We start from the raw sequence: 24,382 nt of genomic DNA on the forward strand, positions 1-24,382 counted from the left end.
ACTATTGGAGCTTATGTAATTTAGCTTTCACTATTGCATCTGTTCTTGATCCAAGGTTAAAGTTCAGATTCTCAGATAACGAGATCTATGATCTTGAGAATAAAATGAAAATGATCAGATTTCGTAAAGTTCTTCTGGATGTTTACTCAGAGTATGCTAATGAAGCCAAAAATCTGACTGCATCATCTTCAGCCTTGGATGACTCCAATTCTTCGACAACAGAGACCACAAAAGATTATATTATGAGCTACTTTAGTAAATTTGCATCTCTAAACGATGTTGAAGAGGTGGCCTCACAGAAGTCAGAGTTTGACTATTACTTAGATGAGCCTTTGCTTCCCTCAGATGCAAACATACTTAGTTGGTGGTGTGTTAATTCTCAGAGGTTCCCTACACTTGCAAAGATGGCTCGTGATTTTGCTTGCAATGCCAGTATCAGTTTCCGCACCAAGTTCGAATATTAGTGCTATGACCATAAATCGAGCCTACAGTAGCTTGGATCCTGAGAGCATGGAAGCTTTGGTATGCAGTCAAAACTGGTTGGAAACTACAAAAGAAAGTAAGTCTAACTTCGACTTTGTTTACAACCTTCCATTTAGCTAGAGTTTCAATAGAGGGTCTATTTTTTAGAGTTACATCAACTTTTCGCTTTAAATGAAATCATTTTCTATCACAGATGATGGAGAACATCATGGACCCATGCAAAATATGGTACTAATATCCATTCAATTCTTTTTCCTACAACATGGCTAAGAATTTCACAAGATTGAATTACATTAGTGCATTTTCATTTCACAGGATAAAAGAAAAAGGAAGATGAAAGAGAATGACACTTGTACTGTAAAAGTTTCCAAAAACCGGAATAATGAAAAAGCTAGTAGTAATGGAGACATTGCCAGTGATTCCAACAAAAATGGTAATTAAACCATACTTACCATTATTATTTGTTGTGTTACTTAAACTTAACTTGATATCAATGGAATTGTTGAAATGCCAGACCATAGTCTATCTTTTGATAATTGGATAGAGCCACAATGTTCTTCTTCAGAGTCTGTTGGTGAAAAAGCAGCGATCATGGAAGCTTCGGTTCGCAATCGAAATAGGTTGGAATCGTCAATAGGAAGTAGGTTCTTTATTTGATGCTTTTATCACTCATCTGCTTCAGTTTTCCAACCTTTATTTAGTTATTTATTTCTCATCTTGAACTGAATCCAAAAGGTTTGCAAGCTGAAAAGTTGCAAATTTGTTACTATGGAGAAACTAGTAGTGAAGACAAATCCAAAACTACTTGAACAATGGTTTCCTTTAACCTTTGGCAATGGCTCACTACATTATTAAGCAAAATTTTTTCATACAGAACCTAATCATGGAAGCAACATTGCTGCCTCGATCCAAATTTCAAATGATGAACCATTATTGAACAATAATCAATTGGATCAGTTTCAAAGCTCATCCTCCGAGTCTGATGATGAGACAACATTGAAGGACAAACGGTCATGGCGTAAAGAGGTTCATACTTTATTTCAATTTTTTCTATACACAATTACTTTTATGCATATATTAGTGCTCTTACATTGTGAATTTTATTTCCTTGTTATTATAGGATGTTCGGACATATTTAGTTTCAAGCTTCACAGAGAAGGAGAAAAAATGATTAAATAAATGGAGAATGAGTGAGTTGAGTGGGTATGTTGGTAGTTTTGATAAGTTAATATTAGAATAAGAAATGTCATTGTAATATAACTATATATATATATTAGAGCTTATGTTTCACAGAAAATCTAATTTATTTCACAGAAAATTGATTGGACGAGATGAGGAATTTAAATTAAAGGGCGAAAAACTAGCACCTTTACTCATGGTGCCTCGTAGTGATGAGACTCGGTTAGAGTACTATATTGATGATTCGGTAATTACTTCTTTTTTTTAATTCGTATATTAGTTCTATATTGACAAACTAATTATATTAATTATTTGCTTTATATGTAGGTTGTTAGTACTTTTTTCAGATTGCTTAAGAAAAGATCTGACAGATTTTCAAAGAGATACATCGATCACTATTCATTTGATCCTCAGATAGCTGTAAGAACTTTAATTTTATCAAAAAGTTGGTATTTCGAATTAAAATTATTAATATATCTTATATAGGATTATATAGAAAGAACCATTTAACTTATATATGTTTTGCAATTATCAGACTTTCTTGATAACAGGATCCAAATTAAAACAAGAAGTATTAGATTGGTTTAAAGACGAGAAGCTAAGAGGTGTCCACAAAGTAAGCTCAAAATCATTTTCTACATGTTTTAAAATTTCATTATAGTTTGTGATGTAATTGGAATTTTAATTGTGTTCATGATTATAGAAGTAATAGATGTAATTTTTTACGTTATAGTAAGAAAAACCAATCGTAATCTAAATCGTTGATCGTTATCGATAATAATTGTTTGCTTCTTCTTCTTTTTTTGATCTGTGATTGTAGATGTTTTTACCAATGTGTTTATCAGCACATTGGATTCTTTTCTACGTCGATACCAAAAAGAAGAAGATTTCATGGTTGGATCCAAGACCATCTTCTCGAATGTCTAATAAAGTTGAAAAAAAAAATAATATTGCAATGGTTTACAACTTTCCTACTGCCAGAGTATGGTTATAATGATGCAAAAGAATGGCCATTTATAGTACGCACTGATATTCCAGAACAAAAAAAGTAAGCATTCATTTCTAAAAAATCTGTAGGTTTTTTTACCTTTTATTTACTCATTGTCTTACTTTCTTTTCTTTTCTTTCCTACTACTACGTAAAGTTCTGTTGATTGTGGGGTGTTCGTGATGAAATACGCTGATTGTCTCACGCATGGTGAGTTCTTTCCTTTTACGCAAGAAGATATGGTTCATTTCCGACATCGTATTTTTCTTGATATTTACCGTGGAAGATTACATGGTAAAAAATATAGATAAATTTGACTTAAGGTTAAAAGGATGTATATTTTTTTTAAAAAAAGTTATTTCGAACTTGATGAAATATTTGTTATTGTCAAATTTGTTAAAATCTGAACTTTTTTTATGGACATATAGTATTTTCATCTTTAGATTTGTACTTATTTTCTACAGTGAAGTGTAATGGTTAAAGGTGAAAAGCAATGGATATGACTCAACAATAGAATGAGATTTTGCCAAATTTTAGTTGAGTTATAATTGTTTTTGAGAAATAAAATATTTATTTTACAACTGATGATATGAAATAATAAAAATATATATTTAAATAATGTTTAAATTCATTAATATTATATTTTCATAAGAATATAAAAAAAATAATTTAGTATAACTCATTATTAAATATTTGTTAGTAATTAATATAAATTATGTATAAAATTTAATTTGAATATATAATTTATATTTAAAATATTATTAAAATATAACCATTACAAATTTAAATATATAAGATCATATATTTAAAATATATTTCAATAAAAAATAATAATATAAATGTTACATAAAATAAAAAAAATTCACTCTATTCCATCCAAAGTTACAGACTTACAGGCAAGCATCTTATTTTAAGAGATGGTCAACGCTTTCACAATTTTCAATCTACTCTAATATGTTTAAGTTGATTAAATAAGTAAATTTTATTTTTAGTCCCTCCCAAATATCAATAATTCAATTTAAATCATTTTATTTTTTGGATAAATGAAGAAAATGCCCTCCTAAAAATTATTTATTTAAATTAAACCCTTTTAAAATAAAACTTTTCATTTTATCTTTTCAAAATTTTATAATTTTCTCTCATTAACAATTTAGTAACAAATTAATAATTAAATATTTTAGAGTCTAAAATAATTTCAATTTTTTCTTATATGTTTTAAAAAGAAAAATCAAATGAACAATTTAATAAAATACACTTTTAAATAATTTTACATCGTATCAACAACAACAAAATCTTACATTCTATTCAAATCAACCAAATAAAAAATATAACACTTGATATTATACTAAATAACCGTACATTCTAATAAATTTTAAAGTAAACTATTTGGGTGGTCACCCAATTTTAGGGTAGGTTCTATTTTGGTCATCCAATTTTAAAAACTTTCAATTTTATCACCAATGTAATCAGCCCAATTTGCCTGGGTCAAAGACCCACAAGCAAAAAATAATAAACATAAATAAAAGTACAGGTTTTTCTTTTTAACAGTCCATTACAAGACAAATAACACGCTTAATTTATAACTCAAACCTAAAACCCAAAATAAAAAACTCTAAGCCTAAAATTATAAGGCCCAAATAGCCCAAAAACTTAAACACTCTCAGAAACCCTAGGGTTCCCCTTTGTGCCGCAACCCCCACCCTCTAGCGCCACTCCCCTCTGTACCTCTACGTTCACACGCCACAGCTGGCCTCCGTACCTGCAAGGACAATAGACACAGAGGCAACAAAAGAAATCGTAGCAAAAAAAAGGGAAAATGTATTATCTTTTTTTCTTTTTCTTTTTTCGACTATAAAAAGCCATAACAACAGACATTGTATTTTTTACACACACACACAGAAATCAAAACAAAAAAAGAAAAAGGTGGTCTTTTATTCTGCGTTTCTTTTCATTTTTATTTCTCTATTTTATTATAAAAGAGAAAACAAAAAAAATAAAAGAAAGAAGTCGGACTTTACCTTACTATTTTTCGTGCTTGTGTCGCTGTGGAAGCCGAGGTTAGTCATTTCTGATGAAAAACGACCCCTTTTTTAGGCTCGAGGAGCCAAAAAGCCAAAAGTGGCCCCTTTTTTCTTTTCCGACCACGGTGGTCTGGCGATCAGAGTTTGGCTGGATTCCGAAAAGGGGAAGAGAGTTTTGTTGGTTTTTTTAGGAGGAAGGTTAAAATGAATTTTGAAGTAAAAAAATTGATTTAAATAGTAGGTGTGAAACAACGCTGTTTCACTTAGGAATGCCAAAACGACGTCGTTTTAGCTAAACAGATCCCTCCCAACCCGCTCCAACCTCAAGATCCGCGTGTTTTAGTAGAAGGGTCTAATTGCACTTTTAGCCTTTCCGATTTTCAATCCGTTTGCGATCCCCTTTTTTTTCTTTTTCTTTTTCTTTTTTAAAAATTTACCTCATAATTTCTTTTACTTCAATTTGGTCCCATGAAGAACGGCGCCATTTTAGGGACGAGGGATAATTCTCCATTTAGTCCTCACTCCTTTATGCGTGTTTTATTTTGGTCCTATTTCGCTGTCATTATTAAATTCATTATGATTTTTACCTCTAATTTTATTCTGATTTCAATATAGTCCTTTGATTAATGTATTTTATTATTTGTTCATTAATTTTTCTATTACTCTTCATTTTTTAGTTAATATTATTTTTATTTTTATTTTTATATCTATTATTTATCTTTTTATATATAAATTTTAATATTTCATTAATATTTATTTCTTCAACCCTTTTTTTTATTATTAAAATTCATTTATTTATCTCCCTTTTACTTATATATATTATTTATTATTACTATCATTATTATTTTATCTATTATTATTTATTTATATATGTTTTATTACAAATGTGGCTTTAATTTTTTTATATTCTACTTTGATTATTTATTTTCAATATTTTTACAAACCATTCTCCTTATATTTATTTATGTACTTATTTATTTGTTTCTTTGCCTTATTTATATTTATTAGTATTTTCCTTTTAGTGTGTTGTTTTGTCATTATCGTTATCATTGTTATTATTTATTTTATTTATTTCATTCACCTTTGATTGTTAATATTGGTATTAAGTTGTATAATATGATTATTGCCGTTACGAATAATGAATTGTTTATTAGTATATTGATATTGTTGTCATTCATGGGTATAATGTTTTATTCACATACCATTTTTCCTTTTTAAAATATTGCATTAATTTTTACCCAAATTCGTAAAAAGGGAAATTTTTGAAAATAGGCAATGTTTCGCATTTTGGAGAAACGAGAAATTGTACCCTAACTTACGGGGTCTCGATTTTCTCCTTGAACCTAAAATAGCCAAATATCCTTTCAAATTTTAAAACACATGAATTTTAATTAAAAATAAAAGCAATATTCCACGTTTAGAAACTCGGGAAGGTCGTGCCCTAACTTACGAGGTTTCGATCTTTCTCGTTGGATCTAAATAACCGAATATCCTTTAAAAATCAAAGTACAATTTTAAAAATAAAACAATTAAAAGGCAAGCTTATTTGCAAAGGTTCAAATGTCGTGTACTAACTTACGGGATGTGACATTTTGTTATCCCGAGACGAAGGGCTTTTAATGCTCGTTTTAATTTATTCAAGCATTTTTTTAAATCAACATTAATAAAAAAAGGATCGTATTTTAAATTCTTTTCGAGTTTTTAACCTTCGACGTTAAGACATTAATTAATCAATTAGGTACCAATTTTGTGCGTTACGAGGGTGCTAATCCTTCTTCATACGTAACCGACTCTCGAAATTATTTTCTCGAATTCCGTAGACCAAAATTGTTGTTTTAGTAAATCAAAATATTTTATTAAAACGATCAGTCACAAGGTGACCCGATCACACCTCATAAAAAAAATTGGTAACGACTCCCCACGTTCGTTTTTCATTTTTAAAATAAAAGTCGACCCCTTTTTCAAAAAAATGGTTTCGACAACCAATATTTTTAAAATTTAAAATTTTAGTCACCCACAGTTAAATGCTTAGCGTAAAGCTGAATAAAATTAATTTTGAACATTTACAAAAATTATCAATTTAATTTTAATTCAAAAATTTTAAAAAAAGAAAAAAATATTTAAAAATTTTAAAATACGTATAAAAGTTCAAAAAATTCCATACATTGCCAAAGAAAAAAGCTTCATCAAACTTAATGTTACGATGACAGAAGGGTTAAGACTTACCTTTTTAGCTTTTGCTTAATGGATTGAGAACGGAGTGTTGTTGCAACTGTTAACTATTGTCTTTGTGCTTTTACCTTGTTGAATCTAAACCAAAGGTGATAACATATCCCCACTTCTCTTTCTCCTTTCTTCATCATTCGGTCTTCGACACTCGAGATATGGATTGAGATATTCTGCTATAAAATTGTTTGTCTCACGTATTGTAAAAATATCATGGAGACTCTAGGTGTTAGATTTTATTTTACTCCTACTAAAAAATGGATAAATTAGCCTCTGTATATTATATCAAAGAGTAAACTAGTCCTTTCTGTTATAAATTTCATTCATTTTTACCATTAAAAACTAGCATGAGTAACAGAACAACCAAATAGTAATACGTGATGTGCCACGTGTACCTCATGTTGACATACAAAGACTGGTTTTTACTAGTGAAAATGGATGGATTTTTTAACAGAATAATTAATTTACTCTTTAATCTAATACATAAATACTAATTTGTCCGTTTTTGGAGTAGAAAGAATAAAATGCAATCTATCTTCTAGTATAAGAGCCTCCACAATACTTTTCCCTCTCACATGCTTATAATTAAGATTCATTTAAGATAAACGATTCCACTCAACTGCTCATGAAATTTACTACATGATGTATCTATACTACACTCGGCTTCAGACCTCCTTGTAGGGGACTTGGACTTTGAGATGAACACATGATCATGTGTTATAATAAATGTCGATGATGGCAATAGAATAATTGCAAAGCAATAAAAAAATAAGAATATAATTTTTTTTTGTGAAAAACCCTTATTGAAAAAAATCACAGGCAAAATAGGAAAAATTCACTATGTTGAAAAATACACAATACAAGAGAAATACGATTATATCTATTTAAGGATTAAACAATCCTGTTATAATCAAAGTCAAATAGAAGAAGTAAAGTCTTATTTTACCTCTTTATTTTATTTTTTTAACAAACGACATATTCGAGTCACACAATCTAATATCCTGATTTCTTATTTGAGAATCTACCAAATATAATTTAACCTCACCTTGAATTGCTGTGGCTAGATACATTGGCAGTAACAAAGGAGCATTGGCGCGAGTTGTTTGAATTTCGATTAAACCACGTCTCCATGTTGAAGAAAAGTTGCAGCCCCTTGATCTATGTACCGGCTGCCCTCGTCCTCGTTATAACCTTACAAATATTGTTCTTGCTTTGTGCAGACGAGTGCATTCATCCATTATGACCCTAGAGAACACTGAATTACTTCAAAAATTAATTTATACACAGTGGAGAATTTAGGGGTTGGCACCGACCCATCAGGCTCCTTAAATTTTTAAATTTATAATGGTAAAATTACACTTTAATTCTCAAAAAAATATAAAAATTTGATTTAATCTTTTAAAAATTATAAAGATATAAGCTATTAAAATGGTAAAATTATATTTTTACTATTGTGAAAATATACAATTTAATTTCGGTCCCTCAAAAATTTTCTGACTTTGCCCTTGTTTATACACTGATTTTCACTTTGACAAATATTGAGGTAAGATTATATTTACCCACTACTAACATTCTTTTATTAGAAAGAAGAAAAATTCATTGTTTTATTTGCAGCTTTATCACTCTTCGCTCACCATTGCAGAATGTAAGTTCTCATATACTCGGCTTCACAAGTGATGAATCAACAAAAAGGAAGCTCAAATCACTTATCAAGTCTCTTAGCAGGATGTTGTGAAGACAATGAAAAAAGCATAAGAAATTCGACCCATCGTTGCATACACCTAACTGGTTTGTCTATGCCATTGTTATAGCAATAGAAATTCAAGTAAAGCTGTTAGTGTGTACTCTTTTGCTTTCTTTGTGATCTCTTAGAAAATCTTGGCTTGATTAGTAGTTGCAATGGCTTTTAGTAAAAGAGTATATGTTATAGAACATTGATTTTAAGTAGAAAACATTCTTGAGGCACCATGGTAGAGCTTTCCAAGAAGTGGAAAACATCCTTGTGTTTTTCACTGTTGAAAAAACTTACGTGGAATACTTGCTTGTTAATTTTTAACATGTGATAAAATTATTGCTATCTACTTTGCTGGTAAACAAACTATAGAGATTGTATTAACAGTCAAATTTGCTTCCTCCATTTAAAAAATGAACAAATTAGTTATTCTACGTTAAATCAAAGAGCAATTTAATTCTTTTGTTAAAAATTTCTTTTATTAGTACGGTTAAAAACTAGCATGACTGATGAAATAACTAGATAGTAATATGTAGCATGCCACGTTTACATCATGTTAACGTACAGAGACTAGTTTTTAATAGTAGAAATGGATAAAAATTTTAACAGAATAACCAATTTGCTCTTTGATTTAACGTACAATGATTAATTTGCCTATTTTTTAGTAGAATGGATGAAATACAATCCAACTACTAGTACAGGGTCCTCTACGATACTTTTACCCTACCTTGTTCTCTTAATTGAACGTCTATTTTTTATGGAAATAAATTTTAGTAGTTTAAACATTTAGTTGCTATTATTTTTAAAATTATTAACTTCAAGGGTGTATGACTAGAGGTGTTTATGAATCGGATCAAGCCTAAGTATAATATTGACATACTTTATATTTGTTCAAGCCCAGTCCGATCTAAAATATAGGCTTAAAATTTTGTCTAAGTCCACTCATATTTACAAAATACTAATGCAAACCCATTTTACATTGCCCATATTATTTTTATTTTTAAAATATTTATATTATTTTAATTTTTTTTTATTTATTGAATTTTTTAATATAATCATCTTAACATTATTTTAATGTTTACATTAAAGTAGTATTATATATTTATTATATGTTTATTTTTTAATGTGTTGTGAATTACCTAATATATAAAAAAAATATAAAAAATTATAAACTTAAAAAAAAATCGAGTTCAAGTCTTGAATGTTTAAGCCTGAGCCTCGCCCATATTTTAAATAGGTCTGTTTTTTTAACAAACCCATTTTTGGGGCCTAATATTTTTATTCAAACTCTCTCAAATTTTGGATAGGTTTTCGAACCTAAATGGGTAATCCAACCCATGAACAAGTCTAGGTGTAACTAGGGAGGTAGGCAAGGGCCTTGGCCCACTCTTGGTTAAATAGAATAATTTCAATTTTAGTCCCTTGTAATCATCAAGTATTCAATTTAAACCCCTTTTTAAACAAAAAATTTACCTTTGAGAACTCAATACTGAATTCTCGGCTTCACCCTTGATTATTTAATATATTTCATCTCTTGTACAATTTTTTTTCCTTCTTAACAGCTTAAGTTTCTACAAGGTACCTAAAATATTTTTAGACCTAATCAGTATTTAAACTATTAATCATAAACCAACTTGATACCTTTTTTTAGGTATCTGACTAACATTATTAAAATACGTTGACACGATGCTAACAACCAATTGTATAGTGACACATGGCAACCTCACATTTTAACATATAATAAAAAAAATTAAGCACCAAGTAGAAATAAATTGTTAAATTCAAGTACCTCCATATATAATAATAATAATAATAATAATAATAATAATAGAAGTGTCAAAGATCCATGATAAGAAGTTTGTGATTAGCTATGCTCAATTTGTTGTAATTTTTATGACATTCATGCCTTTAGCATCCTCAATACATATGTTCAATTATTCGGATTATATCTCAATTATTTAGAGATTAAATAGAAAAGATGAAAAACTCGAATTTCACTGACATTTTCTTTCTTCGATTTTTTATTTTGTTTTGCAGCCGACATTTGAAGTTATTATATGTGTTGATGGTTTAGAACACCATAGTCCTACAAATACTATGAGACCCTACACAGCACAAGTAGTTGGATGTAAGTGTCACCATCCTACCATTTATAAAATCTGAACACTTATTTATTTTCTTCTTTTATTATTATTATTAATATTAAATTTTAAATGTATAAGATAAAATTAATAATAATTTCGATAAATATTTATTGGGTCAAACAGAAAAGAAGCTTGATGTTTCTTAAATAAAGTCTCAAGTTTGAATATTGTAGTTAAAAACAATAATGTTAGAAGAATTTTTTTCCCCTCCAATGTAGCTTGAGTCTGAATATAATTGAAGCTCAATATAAATATCAAATATCGAAATACCAAGCAATTATAATAAAGAAGTATATTTCATACTAGTTTGATCCGGTCATTAAGTTGGCTTGAATTGGGTCAAATTTCAATTTTTATTTTTTTTTATTTTTTAGGTTTAACTAAACTAATTAAATTGATTAGTTGAACCAATTCAATTGAAAATTAGTGGATTAAACAGCTCAATTTGAATTGAAAAAATATCAAATTACATATAATTTTATAAAATAATAAGCATGACATATTTTCCTCTTCAATATCAATATGGTAAAAAACAAAAAACAAAATAATTTTATTTAAATTTAATTATTAAAAATATATTTTTTAAAAAAAGGAAGAAAATATTAATAAATTAATAATGGACCCATTGAGAAGTGTACATGAAGATATACAGCATGGATGCACATCGTGAGGTACCGAAACTGAAGTTTTTGTGTTTGACAGCAGCATCTGAGCTAAAAAGATGCATTACACTGACTTCCTACCATTGATCCATTCAATCGTTTACTTCAACGTTTCAACTCGTAAAACGCCTATGTTACATTTATGTGTCGTGTAAAAATAAGGCTTCTAAATCATGTTTTTAGAATTAGATCGATAGTTGAATAGGTTAAATTGTCAGTTCATTTGATATGTTCGGATTTTCAGTTCGATCGGTTCATTATCATTTTTTAAATTGGTATTTCGGTCAATTTTCAGTTCGACTATCTGGTTCGGTTCGGTCTGATTCAAGTATCATTGGATGTAAATGAGATATTAGTACATGCAAGCTATTTGAGTTTGATTCGGAAAAAAATTCAAACTAAGCCAAAATCAAACTTAAACAACTTTACTCAAATGGCTCGCAAACCTTATCGAGCTTTTTATTTTTTTTATATTGTTAAATTATGTTATTGCCTTAATATATATTTTAACCCTAAGCTTATTTATCAAGCTAGAATTCGAGTTTAAATACAAAAATTGATAAATAAGCTTAATCGAGCTCTAGCATGTGCAGCTCGGTTATATCTTGAGCCAAGCTCGAGCTTAAAAATAAATGTTTGATCAAGCTCAAACAAAATATCGAGTTCCAAATTTCGAGTTAAACTTGAGCTTGACATTATTCGAACTCAGCTCGGCTCGATTACACCCCTAATAAAAAGTATATATATACAATTTTAGATTATTGCAAATCAATTTAAGATAATGTTGAATGGTATATATAAGGTAGTCAATATCATACTAGTAGAGCTATTGTTTTTGTTACGGCACTAATGCAAATCAATATCGATGTGTTTTGGTGTAACATTTTGAGTTTATTGATACTTTTAAAATATTTTTCATATATAAGTGGATTAAAGCCTTGCCTGCCCCTAGCTATGTTTATAGATTCCGAAAACTTTGAGATTTCAAGTTCGATTCCCATTTTAGATAAAATATTCGTAGGTTCTCAATTATATTTATTTTAGTTTAAATCCCACAATGTAAGCTACATATGGATATATTCCAATTACTAATTTGATCATACTTTACAATTCGATTCTAATTATAATTAACCTGACACATCATTAATATTTTGAATTGTAATTTTAATTTTAATCGTACTTTTAATTTCTTAAAAATAGAAAATATTAATTAAAAAATCTAAAGTCAACTAATATAATATTTATAATTATAAACTTGAGTAAAGTTCAATAATTGATAACTTAATCCATTCTTTTATTGAATTGGTTGAAACTACTATTATATATAATAAATAAATAATATTCTTTAACAAAATCCTTTTATAAATAATTTAAATTAAAAAAATAGGGTAAAAATCTTTTGAGTATGAAATGCTTTAATACTTTAATTAATAAATATGTTAACAAACATTATTGAATCTTTTGGTTGAAGATTGCTTATTAGATGATGATTGGTGTGGACAATGACCAAATATTTGTTGCTTTATCTTTATTAACTTTAAGGCAATAAAAACTAATTACTACACTTTAGCATATTTATTATTTGGGTTTTTTTAAGGAAAAATAATTAAATGCTTTGTTCTTTTTGTTTTATTATTATCGATCCGTTACTTAATTACTTTATTGAGTCTTGATCCGTATTTTATGCAGTTCGCATTTTAGCTTTGTAAGTGAGGTGTTCGCGTTTGCTTCATTATGTAGGTGAACCCACATTTAAAAAACACGTGTTAACCTTAAAATAAAATACATATTAGTATGTATAAAAATTTACCTATGATATCATATCTTATAAATACACAGTTTAACCCATTTGAAGAGGATAAACTCTAAAATACTCAACAATTTCATAATTTTGAAAGAATTTTTTTCAATAAAAAATTAATTAATTAAATTATCAATAATCCTTCTGTCGGCCATAAGGTGAGAGGATTTTTAGTGCTCTTTTTGAGTGAAATCTAATTGGTGAATATATGAAATAAAATGATGGCTCAATCTCAATCATTATTTAACTTTTAAAATATCTTTTTTTACATTAATTAATACGACATTTAAAAAATAAAATTAATGGATTATTTTAAAAATCGACGAAAGTAGTGTATTAAATGTAAAATAAATACATAAATTAGTAACTAATTTGATAAATTTTGAGATTTATTAAAAATAATAAATTATTATTTTATTAAAACACGGTTAATATTTTCTTAAATACCATCTTAATTTTATAATAATTGTTATTAAATATTAATCAATATTTTTTCTCAATTTTTTTATTTTTTAATTGAAATATTCTTACAAAAAATGGATTAAAATAAAACAATTAAAACCCATTAATTATTAATAGAAAGTACTTGGGATTCTCTTTCATTATCTAAATTAAAATAATTAGGTAAACAACCCTTTTTTTAATAAAATATAAATAAATTAATTAAAGCTAACGGATCCAATGTTTTTTTAATACAAAACATTCCCCAAAAAGTAGGTGTTTTTCATTATTTATACTTAATTATATCAAAACATGAATCAAGAATTTGGTCGGATTATCGATTGTTAATTCAACCGATTAAATTATTGATTCAATAATAATTTAATAAAAATAAGAATATCAATTAGAATGGGTAAAAGTACTATTGATGCCCCTATATTAAGAATCGGGTTACATTTTTTTTCTCTACTTAAAAAATGAGTAACGTTAGATCAAAAAGTAAATTAGTCATTCTATTAAAAATCTCATCCATTTCTATTATTAGAAACGAGTCCCTATATGCCAGCATAAGGTATATATGACACGTCATGTGTCACCGTCAAAATGGATGAATTCTTTAATAATAATAATAATAACCAAATTGTTATTTGATCTAATATGCATAGACTAATTTGTCCATTTTTAGTAGATGGGGCAAAATACAGTTTAACTCCTAGTATCGGGGCCATGATACTTTTACCATCAAAAAGGTTAAGATTAAAAAAATTAGAAATTAGTTTAAATTTTAAAATATCATAATTTGTACGAACTAATACGCATTGATACAGGACAATATTGATCGAAATAGGTTAAAATGCATTGCAATTTTAATTGAACAATTCTTAGACTATTGAGGATGGTTTATGACTAGAACGATGCATATTGACTAACATGCTCGTATCAACATTATATCAATTAAGAATATATGTAAACTTTTAATTCTATTTTTAAAATTAAAAAAAAATTCCACTACTAACTTAACAAATAACTATTTTTATATTTATTATAGAATTTATGCATATAATATTGATGTACTATTTTCTTGTTTTTACTTGACAATGTCAAAAGGGGAATTTTTTTTTTAAAATTATTGACTTGAGAATGTTAAAAAATAAAAATAAAAAGTCTATGAAAGATGCTTCTGCAGCTAACTTTTTTTTTTAAATTTGTTTTTTTTAAGTTGACTTGAGAATTTATTTCATGTCACTTTATTTTTCAACAATTTATCTTGTTTATTAAATATTGCTTTTCCACCAATACAGCATAAATTTGGCTGTTCTCTATTGCTTAAAACTTTGGTCATTATCAAATAGTAAATATTAAAATTTTTATTTTAATATTTATATATATTATAATTAAATTTAAATAATAATTTGCTTATTAAATGATAATCTAAATACAATTAGCCAAGATTTAAAACTAAAATAAAAACACACATACTACTTGTTTAAAATTAATAAAATAATCCTTTCAAAAAAACTAATAAAATAATAATTATATATTTTATATAAACATTTTTATTATTTAAATGGTATTAGTCAAAATATATAATTTTTTATCCAGATTTGATTCAAATCGAGCCGAAGCCTACCAAGTTGGATGAGTTGTTCAATTCATGAGCATGTTCATATATATATATATATATTAGGAAATTATTAGTATAATTATAATTGTAATTATAAATTAATAATATATTCGAATAATTATAATTAAAATCGACCATTACAAAAGCAAGATATAACAAATAATCAAACCAATATCAAAATAAATTTGAATGGGATCCGCATATGATAAGGCTTAAACCATAATAAATTTAAAGAAAATACGCACATAGTTTACATTGAATTGGTGGTCAAACTGATCAGGCATTAGTTCATCAGTCTAATTGATTCGTCCAGTCCAACCACTTCGTCTGATTCAATTAAGTAAATCATTAAAAAAATTATAAAAATAAAAAATATTAAATAAAAATCTAGTTTAACCAGTCCATACCAATTCTCAATTTAACAAATCTGATACCTCTATCCAGACAGATACCTCAACCGGTTTCCAATTCATGTAATTGGTCCATCTGGTTCAAATAACCATACATAAAACTAGAATCTAAGTTTTCAAAAATCTCAAAACATCAACCCTACTATAAATCCAAAAACATGTTTAAACGGGGCAATGCAATCAATATAATTCATTTCCAAAAAATTGTATTTATATTATGGGTAATTATTTGATACATCGATTGTGGAGTTTTTTAGATTTTACAAATGGATTTAAGATATGACAAGTGTTGCATTTATCTATATGTTTATTCTTTTACTATATCGTATAATACACTTATTATACCCTTAATTCACTTGTGAAATTTAATGAACTTAGGTAGGAGATAATTTTCCTTACAATACTTTTCTTTTTATTAAAATACACTCTAATTTCTTGCACTATTTGTTGACACTATTTTTTGGATGAAAACGGGGTCGACTTGGATTTTGAAAATGAAACGAAATTGGGAGTCGCCACCAATCTTTTTTGATGAGGTGTGATCGGGTCACCTCGTAAAAACGGTTGTTTTTAATAAACGATTTAGATTTTATTAAAACAACGATTTTTGTCTATGAAATTCAGAAAAATGGGTTCGGGAGTCGGTTACGCACGAGGAAGGATTAGCACCCTCGATGCGCCCAAAATTGGTACCTAGTTGATTAATTAGTGTCTTAGTGTCAAAAATTGAAAATTTGAAGAGTTTTAAAAATACGATCCTTAAAAGAAACTCTGATAACGTGAATTGAAATGTAAGATTCTCTTGTTCCGAAGGAATATCACATCCAGCACGTTAGGACACGATACTCTAAACCATCGAAACCAAGATCATCTTATATTTTAATGAAACCATACTTTGAAGCTTTAAGAGGATATTTGGCTATTTAGTAGAACGAGAAATCGAAACCCAGCACATTAGGGCACGTTTTCTCGATTTTCCAAACGCGAAATATTGCCTCATTTAGAAAAATTTTCCTTTTGATGTTTAGTGTCAATGCTTGACAGAACAACAACGAATACGACAAGGTGAGCAAAGTAAAATGAGTAACAACAATACAATAGGCAAAATGAAATGACGAGGCGATTACATAAGCAAAGCATACAAATAAATAAATAGAACTAACATTTTAGAAAAAGCACAAGTGTACATGAATAAATAAACAAACGCCAAATAACAATGATGACAATAAATACAATTATGTAAAAATGTATATACATGTATAATTTTAAGCCATAAAATAAGAAATGCGTATAAATTATAGAATATGAAAACATAGATAAATATATACATACATAAAAAATCGGTAAATATTATAAAAATAAAAATGTAAATATGTGTTTATATATATTTATAAATTATGATAATATCAAATATATGTATGTGAATTATAAAATATGTGAAATATACAAAAAGCATTTTAAGAATATAAAGAATATATATAAGTATGTATATGGTGTAAAATATGCATAAATATAGGTAAGTATATAAGAATTATGAAATGTGAAAAATATATTTAAGTATGTATAAGTACGTATATATATACATATATATGAATTAAGATGTATGTATTTATGCCTATATCTATGTATACATAAAAATATGAAATATAAAAATATAAAAAGTATATTTATAATAAATGAAAAGTATGTACGTAAATATATATTATAAAAATGTATCAACAATTTAAAATTATGAATATTAAAATATTTTAATATAATAATATATAAGATGATGACATATATATTTAGCGATATTAAAAATCCATATAACATACATAGAACATATATAGTATATGCCTACCTTAGAAATGATAAGAATAATAACAAAACTATTTTCTATGCTACATAAATACATACACATATATATATAAACAATAGTATATACAATATAATATTAGAAAAATGTATATAATAGTGTAAAATACAACTAATAATATTAAAATATATACAATGATAATATATATAAAAGATATATGTATATATAATTATATAATATAATATTAAAATATAATAATACAACATAAAAAAATATGACACAAATAAAGTATAGTATTAAGAACACACATATAATACATGAAGAATATCATAATACTAAAATATTCAGGTAATATATGCGTATATTAAAAACTAGTAATAATATTACTGAGGTATATACAAATATGTCAAGTATATATACGTATTATAAATATATAAACATATAACAAAGCATAAACTAATAAAAATAATAATAATAATAATAATAATAATAATGATAATAATAATAGTAAAATCGAAGAGCATCTAAAAAACATATTTGAGTTCAAATTATGTAAAGATAATAAAAATATAATACTACCAGTAAGTGTTGAGTGTAGTTATGAGCAAGATTTTTAGAATCGAGCCAATGATTGAATTAATCAAACCATCAGTTCTTGGTTTGATCGATTTATCTAATTTAATTGAATAAATTATTTAAAATTTTTAAAAATTCTAAACTAGTACCCTAATCAGTCTAATTTCAATGAAAGAACGTAAGTTTAAACCTTAAAAACTATATTATTGAATCAATAGCCATAAATTTCAAATATAAACAGTAAAACGGATATGAATGATAAAAATAATTTATTCAAATAAATAAGTAAATTATTTTTTTGTTAATTAATTTTATTTTAACCAATGAAAAAAAAATAAAAAAAATGTGTAGGGAAGAGCAATAATCTTGGGGATGTGACATATATTTATTTATTTTAAGGTAGCCGATTACATTGTTTCAAACACCCCCATTGCTTTGCACATGCAGCCATTAGCATACATATAATAAAATATTCCATTATTAATTTAATTTAAAATACTAAAAGAAAATCTCCACTATTTTGAAAGAAATTCTTTATTTGTTATGCTTAACTTTTTCTCTCTGAATAGATTCTTATTTCAGAATTCTTGCTTTTAATATTTTAAAATAAAATTTAAAGATTATAAAAAAAATTATAAGTATTATTTTATCAAGAAATACAAAAAAATAAAATTTTCAGAAGTAAATAAAAATAATATGACTACTGTGTTAAATATAAATGGATTATTGTTAAAAAAAGTTAATTTCATAAGTGGGTTAAAAATATCTTATTTATTTAAAATTTTAAATATTCATTGAAAGGGCTTGATTAATTTTTAATTTCATTTATGAATGTATGGATAATTTTATAAAAAATTATATAAAAAGTAATGAGATTTTGGTTAAAATGATAAAATTAAAACATTAAAAATGATAATGTTCTAAGTTCAAGTCTTATTAAATCTATTTATTTTAAAATTTTAGGTAAAGTATAAAAGGACAAAAATATCAAAATTTTTAAAACTATTTTGACGGTCGAACTGATTTATCGGTTTGACCTGATTAAAAATCATAAAAGTCTAATAAAAGTTAAAAGATTAAATATTAGATAAATAAAAAAAATTAAGTTCAACGAGTCTATATCGGTTCATAGATCAACCGACTCAATGTCATTTATAATAATATTTACTAATTTATTAAAAAATGAAAATTTAATAATTTTTTATTGAATTGTAGCTCAATAATTGCTGAATTCATAAATAAATATTAAAATAGTTTTTAATAAAAAACTGAAATATTAATTAAAAAACTTAAATAAATTTATAAAAAAATAACTTATTCTTGTAAATGTCTTCTTCAAATCAAAACCCAAATTTGAAGTTCAACAAAAAAGAATCAATACCCAAATTTACTTCATAATATTTGGCTCCAAAAAAACATTAAATATGAAAAAATATATATATAAAATAAAACCCATTTCTTTATCCTAAGGTCTCTCATGTTTGCCTATGTACTGGGAACTCAATCTTGAAGCCAAAGTGTAGGTCAAGGGTTCCATGTTTGGTTTCTTACAGTATAGGTGTTGTCAGATTCTGACACACAATTTCTATCTTATTTTCTCTCTCTCCCATTTTTTTTAATGTTATGTCATTCATATAGTGAACCGTTCAATTTTTTCTCCAGTATTTTCCTTTTCACTTACTTTTCCTGGAAAATTTTCAGCTATAACTTCAAGTTTCAGCCCTTCTTAAAAGCTGTATTTTCCTTGTATATTATGTGACTTCAAAACCAACCTAAAGTTTATCAAGTTTTCTTTTCACCCTTTTTCACCATTTCCATATTGGGTTTTGGAAATTATATTGTTTGTTCATTTTTCTTATCTGGATTTGGTGGATTATATTTGGTAATTTTTCCCTCTTTTGTTATTCCTTTCTTGTACTACCATTTTTGTTAATTTTTACTAGTAATTTATTTAAATAATCCCATTTTAATTCAATTTTTTGGGGTTTTTTTGTTAATAAATCTCTTCTGGATTGTCGTCCTTCTTTTTCTTTGTTATAGACCAATATTAAGACCCCTCTGAATATTGTACAATATGAACCCTTTGTTTATGGTAACATTTTTTATTTCACTATAAAACCATAATCCCAATCTTAACCTACCATCTGTTTGTCAAAATCCCTAGCTGTAATTCTTGATTCCTTGTTTCAACTTGGGTTTTGTCACTTTTTTCCAATCTGGGTATTCACAAAAAGTCCTTTTTTTTCAGTTTCTTTCATTAAAGGTCTCTTTGATTCTCTCTTTTCATATAGAAAATCTTTGGGTTTTCATTTTCTTGGGGTTTTTTTGTTGTTGTTGTAAAAGTAATGCAAATTGGAGGCGTCCAAAATGGCAAATCTTGTTCCAGGGGTTCTTTTGAAGCTTTTACAACATATGAACACTGATGTTAAGGTTGCTGGTGAACATAGGTCATCATTAGTACAAGTAGTGAGTATAGTTCCTGCATTAGCAGGTGGTGAGTTGTTCCCTAACCAAGGTTTTTATCTTAAAGTTTCAGATTCATCTCATGCTACATATGTATCATTGCCTGATGAACATGATGATTTAATTCTTAGTGATAAGATCCAATTAGGTCAGTTTATACATGTAGACCGGTTAGAATCCGCTTCACCGGTTCCGATTCTTCGTGGGGTTCGACCGGTTCCCGGTCGGCACCCTTGTGTGGGAAGCCCTGAGGATATTGTTGCAACTCATTCTCTTGGGTTCCTCAATAATGGTAGTAAAAGTGGGTTGGGTTCAAAACCAGGAGAGAAAGTTAAGTCACCATCAAAAGTGGTGTTAGGTAGTGGTTATGGTGGAGAGAAAGGGAAATCTGTTGGGAGTAGATCAAATGTTGGATCAAAGGATGATGGAACGGATAAGAAAACAAAACCAGGTTCTTTGACTCGAACTAAGTCTTTATTGAGTAAACCGGCATTGAGTGTGGATGTGAAGAGGGATTCTTCAGGGAAATTGAAAGCTTTAAGTTCGCGGTCAATTCCTTCGTCCCCAACAAGTTGTTACTCGTTGCCAACTTCTTTTGAGAAGTTTGCAACCAGGGTTAAGCATCAAACTGAAATAAAGGGGATGAAGAAAGGAAGTCCCAAGGTGGGATCTTTGGAGAAGACAAATTCCTTTAATGGGCCAAGTTCAACTGGAAAGAAAGCACCTGTCATCAAAACTTTGGTTCATGGGATTGAATTAGGGGCAAAGGCTTTGAGAAAGAGCTGGGAAGGGAATATGGAAGTAAAGGGTAAGAACCATTTGAACAAACCAAAGGCAACCAAGCATGATACCAAGGGAGAATCTCGGAGCACTTCGGTATGTATTCTTGTTCTTGGTCTGTTGTCTCTAACCATATAAAAGATAAGAAAGTTTAAAATAAGAGATAATAGAATCTGTTATGTTCTTTTGTCGAACATTGGTTTTTACTATTCTATTTTAGTTGTTAGATTTCCGGACTGGTATTTCTCGAAGGACATGATTTGATACTTGGACAGTGCTATTAAGTGTAGGGGTCGTTTAGTTTTTACTTCAATTTGCAGTAGATTTTTTTGAAGTGCTTGATGCGTGTTAGATATAGGTACATCAGAGCTTAAGGTTTGGGCACTGTAGAACGATTCGATCTATTTTTGTGGATTTTGATCGAAAGAGTTTAAGCATTGAATACGACTTCTCCTCCCCTATTATCTTCTAATGTCAAAAATGTTCTAGAATTGGAAGTACATGCGAATTATTTCTTCATTGTCTTGAATTCATGTTTCATTGAGCTACTTTTTCCCCATCTTATAATTGTAATTTCAATGCCAGGCTCCAAGGAAAAGCACATCAAGTGAAAAGTTGTCGTCCAGGGAGGAGACTAAGCTCCCGACATCTACCAGGTCATTAAAAGAGGAGAGCAAACCTCAGGTGTCAACTAGGAAAGTCGTGGGAAATGGAATGTCGAGTGACCATGACAAACAAAACAAACCCAAAACGTATGTTGGGAATAAATGCGGAGAACCAACTAATAATGGTGGCCTTGGAAACTTGGTTAAGGTTCAGATCAATAGTAAAAGATTGACAGATGGAAGTAGTGTTTCATGGGGCTCACTCCCCTCTTCACTTTCGAGGCTCGGGAAGGTATGAATATATGACTTTTGGAAGCCTTTGGGACCATACGATATACTTTTTGCATGGCTACAACAACTATTAATCGATGTTTAAGGGTCATTGCTTGTCTTTGACACATTCTAGCATTGGGAAATATATGGTTGCTTCTTTTATTCATGCCAAATTTTGTGTTTGTTGTTACAGGACATCATGAGACACCGGGATGCAGCGCAAACAGCTGCAATAGAAGCTTTACAAGAGGCTGCTGCTTCTGAGAGCTTACTTCGATGTTTAAGGTACAGATTTTAAACAATAAAATGAAGAAATTTGATTGAAGAAAATTCCAAAATGAGGAATCATCAAATATGTTAAATGTCTTTGTTTTGATTCTCTTTACCACTTTGTCAAATTTATTAATATGTTTGTGACAGAAACCTTTAAAACATGCTAATCTCGATGGAACTATACTTTCCCCAATCAATTGTTTCTATTGTATCCTCATTTTGCATGTCTTCGGTCTTGCCGGAAAACTTTTTGTTCTTTGCTTTTATGACATATTCGGTAGACTATTTTATCTTGCAGCTTATATTCCGATCTTACTACCTCGGCCAAGGAAGACAACCCTCAGCCGACCGTGGATCAGTTCTTGACTCTCCATGCAAGCTTGAATAATGCTCGCATGGTTGCAGATTCTTTATCGAGAACTATCCCAGTCGGTTCATCTCCGGAATCGGAAGGTACCGTATCAGAAGAGGCAGTAAAAGTCGCATCAGATAGACGGAAATATGCAGTTTCGTGGGTGCAAGCTGCATTGGCTACCAATATGTCATCATTCTCTGTATTTACCAAAGAACATCATTCAACCTCGATTCATGGTTCAGCTTTTGCACAAAGCCAGAAGATCATCCCTGCCAACCAAAACATGTTAATTCTTGAACATTCGGCTAAGAACTGTTCCACAAAAACCCAAGTAAAAGCCCGTCCGGTAGTTGGTTCTAAGCTTGTAGCACAAGGTGTTCTTCGTAAACCCGGGAATGGCTCAGCTCTTGGTCCCAAGGCTCCGGTTCAACCACCACCTGAAATATGGACAAGGGGAAATGGCCTTGATGAAGTTGTTGACATGGCAGATATGTTGCAAATGGAATCCCAAGATTGGTTCCTAGGATTTGTCGAGAAATTCTTGGATGCCGATGTAGACACATCTGTTCTATCCGACAACGGTCAAATAGCCGGGATGTTGACACAGCTCAAGAGTGTTAATGACTGGTTAGATGAAATTAGTTCGAGTAAAGACGAAGGTGAGACACCCCCACATGTTTCGTTAGAAACAGTTGATCGGCTCCGGAAGAAAATATATGATTATCTTCTTACACATGTAGAGTCTGCCGCCGCAGCTCTAGGTGGTGGATCACAGTCGTCACCTCCCATCCGAACAGTTGAAACAAAAGCGAGAAAGTAACTCATTCGATGATCATTAAAATGCGGTTAGGCACAACGAAAGCTGGAGCCGAAGTCAGTTTACCGATTCATTGATATGTATATAAATCCTACATGGGTTTGGAGGTATAGATGCATAAAATGTCAAAAAATTAGGGTTTCAATTGAAAGTTGAGGTGATTTCATTTTCTTTTTCTTTTTCCTCCCCATATTGGTATTTGTTGCATGCAATTTATACAAATGAAAACAGTTTGAAAGGTATTTATACAACTCATTTCCAATGGCAATGAGATATTGTTTTCCTTTGGTAAAAATTTGTTATAAGTCCTTGTAATATTCGTAAATGCGAAATTTAGCTCTTGTATTTTTTAAATTTTAAAATTCAAGTTTAATTGTTAATATCGATAAGCTTATTTTGTTATATTTAGGTTTATTATAACATTAATTTCTTTTAGTTACATTGGTACCAAGTGACTTTTTTTTTTTAATTTTAGAAGGTCATGACAACCAATTTAACAAAAAAAATAGTTAAAAGTGTTAAAATTGAACTTGAATTTTAAATTTAAAATGTAGGGACTAATTTTTAAAAAATAAAAATATAGGGATTAAATCTTACGTTTGCGAAGAGTCTATCGACCTATAGTATATTGAAACTATTTTTTCCTCTTGCATTGTATTATTGTTGATAGTATCACACCGTGCACAAGTAGAAAGGTGTTCATGATCGGATTAGATTAAGTGAAAAAAAAAAGGT

General features: G+C 28.4%; 2 protein-coding genes across 3 annotated transcripts; both read left to right on the top strand.

Moving 5' to 3' along the window:
• The first annotated feature begins 323 nt into the window (after positions 1-323).
• On the top strand, positions 324-3,087 carry LOC107927469 (uncharacterized). 2 transcript variants are annotated; one of them, XM_016858530.2, is made up of 11 exons: positions 324-559; positions 677-711; positions 799-916; positions 998-1,123; positions 1,358-1,509; positions 1,604-1,686; positions 1,798-1,909; positions 1,990-2,082; positions 2,198-2,278; positions 2,483-2,710; positions 2,807-3,087. In XM_016858530.2, the coding sequence occupies exons 1-6, from the start codon at positions 325-327 to the stop codon at positions 1,652-1,654; spliced, it is 717 nt and encodes a 238-aa protein (XP_016714019.2). In that variant the 5' UTR covers position 324; the 3' UTR covers positions 1,655-1,686; positions 1,798-1,909; positions 1,990-2,082; positions 2,198-2,278; positions 2,483-2,710; positions 2,807-3,087. The 2 variants fall into 2 exon arrangements, with proteins under 2 accessions (XP_016714019.2, XP_040943955.1); XM_041088021.1 differs by having other exon boundaries at positions 1,604-1,673.
• Positions 3,088-19,418: 16,331 nt separating this feature from the next.
• LOC107927475 (uncharacterized) lies at positions 19,419-23,889 on the top strand. The gene is made up of 4 exons (XM_016858541.2): positions 19,419-21,420; positions 21,910-22,221; positions 22,396-22,487; positions 22,774-23,889. Exons 1-4 carry the CDS (start codon positions 20,449-20,451, stop codon positions 23,648-23,650), a joined length of 2,253 nt encoding a protein of 750 aa, XP_016714030.2. The 5' UTR covers positions 19,419-20,448; the 3' UTR covers positions 23,651-23,889.
• The last annotated feature ends 493 nt before the right edge of the window (positions 23,890-24,382 follow it).

The sequence above is a fragment of the Gossypium hirsutum genome, chromosome A02, assembly GCF_007990345.1.
Source record: "Gossypium hirsutum isolate 1008001.06 chromosome A02, Gossypium_hirsutum_v2.1, whole genome shotgun sequence".
NCBI classification, from domain to species: domain Eukaryota; kingdom Viridiplantae; phylum Streptophyta; class Magnoliopsida; order Malvales; family Malvaceae; genus Gossypium; species Gossypium hirsutum.

Excerpts from the sequence above, each read along its gene's own strand:
- LOC107927475 (XM_016858541.2), top strand. The coding sequence starts at position 20,449 with ATGGCAAATCTTGTTCCAGGGGTTCTTTTGAAGCTTTTACAACATATG. Across the intron at positions 22,222-22,395 it reads CACTTTCGAGGCTCGGGAAG|GACATCATGAGACACCGGGA; the intron begins GTATGAATATAT and ends TTGTTGTTACAG. Across the intron at positions 22,488-22,773 it reads AGCTTACTTCGATGTTTAAG|CTTATATTCCGATCTTACTA; the intron begins GTACAGATTTTA and ends TTTATCTTGCAG.
- LOC107927469 (XM_016858530.2), top strand. The coding sequence starts at position 325 with ATGAGCCTTTGCTTCCCTCAGATGCAAACATACTTAGTTGGTGGTGTG. Across the intron at positions 917-997 it reads CAGTGATTCCAACAAAAATG|ACCATAGTCTATCTTTTGAT; the intron begins GTAATTAAACCA and ends TTGAAATGCCAG. Across the intron at positions 1,510-1,603 it reads AACGGTCATGGCGTAAAGAG|GATGTTCGGACATATTTAGT; the intron begins GTTCATACTTTA and ends TTGTTATTATAG.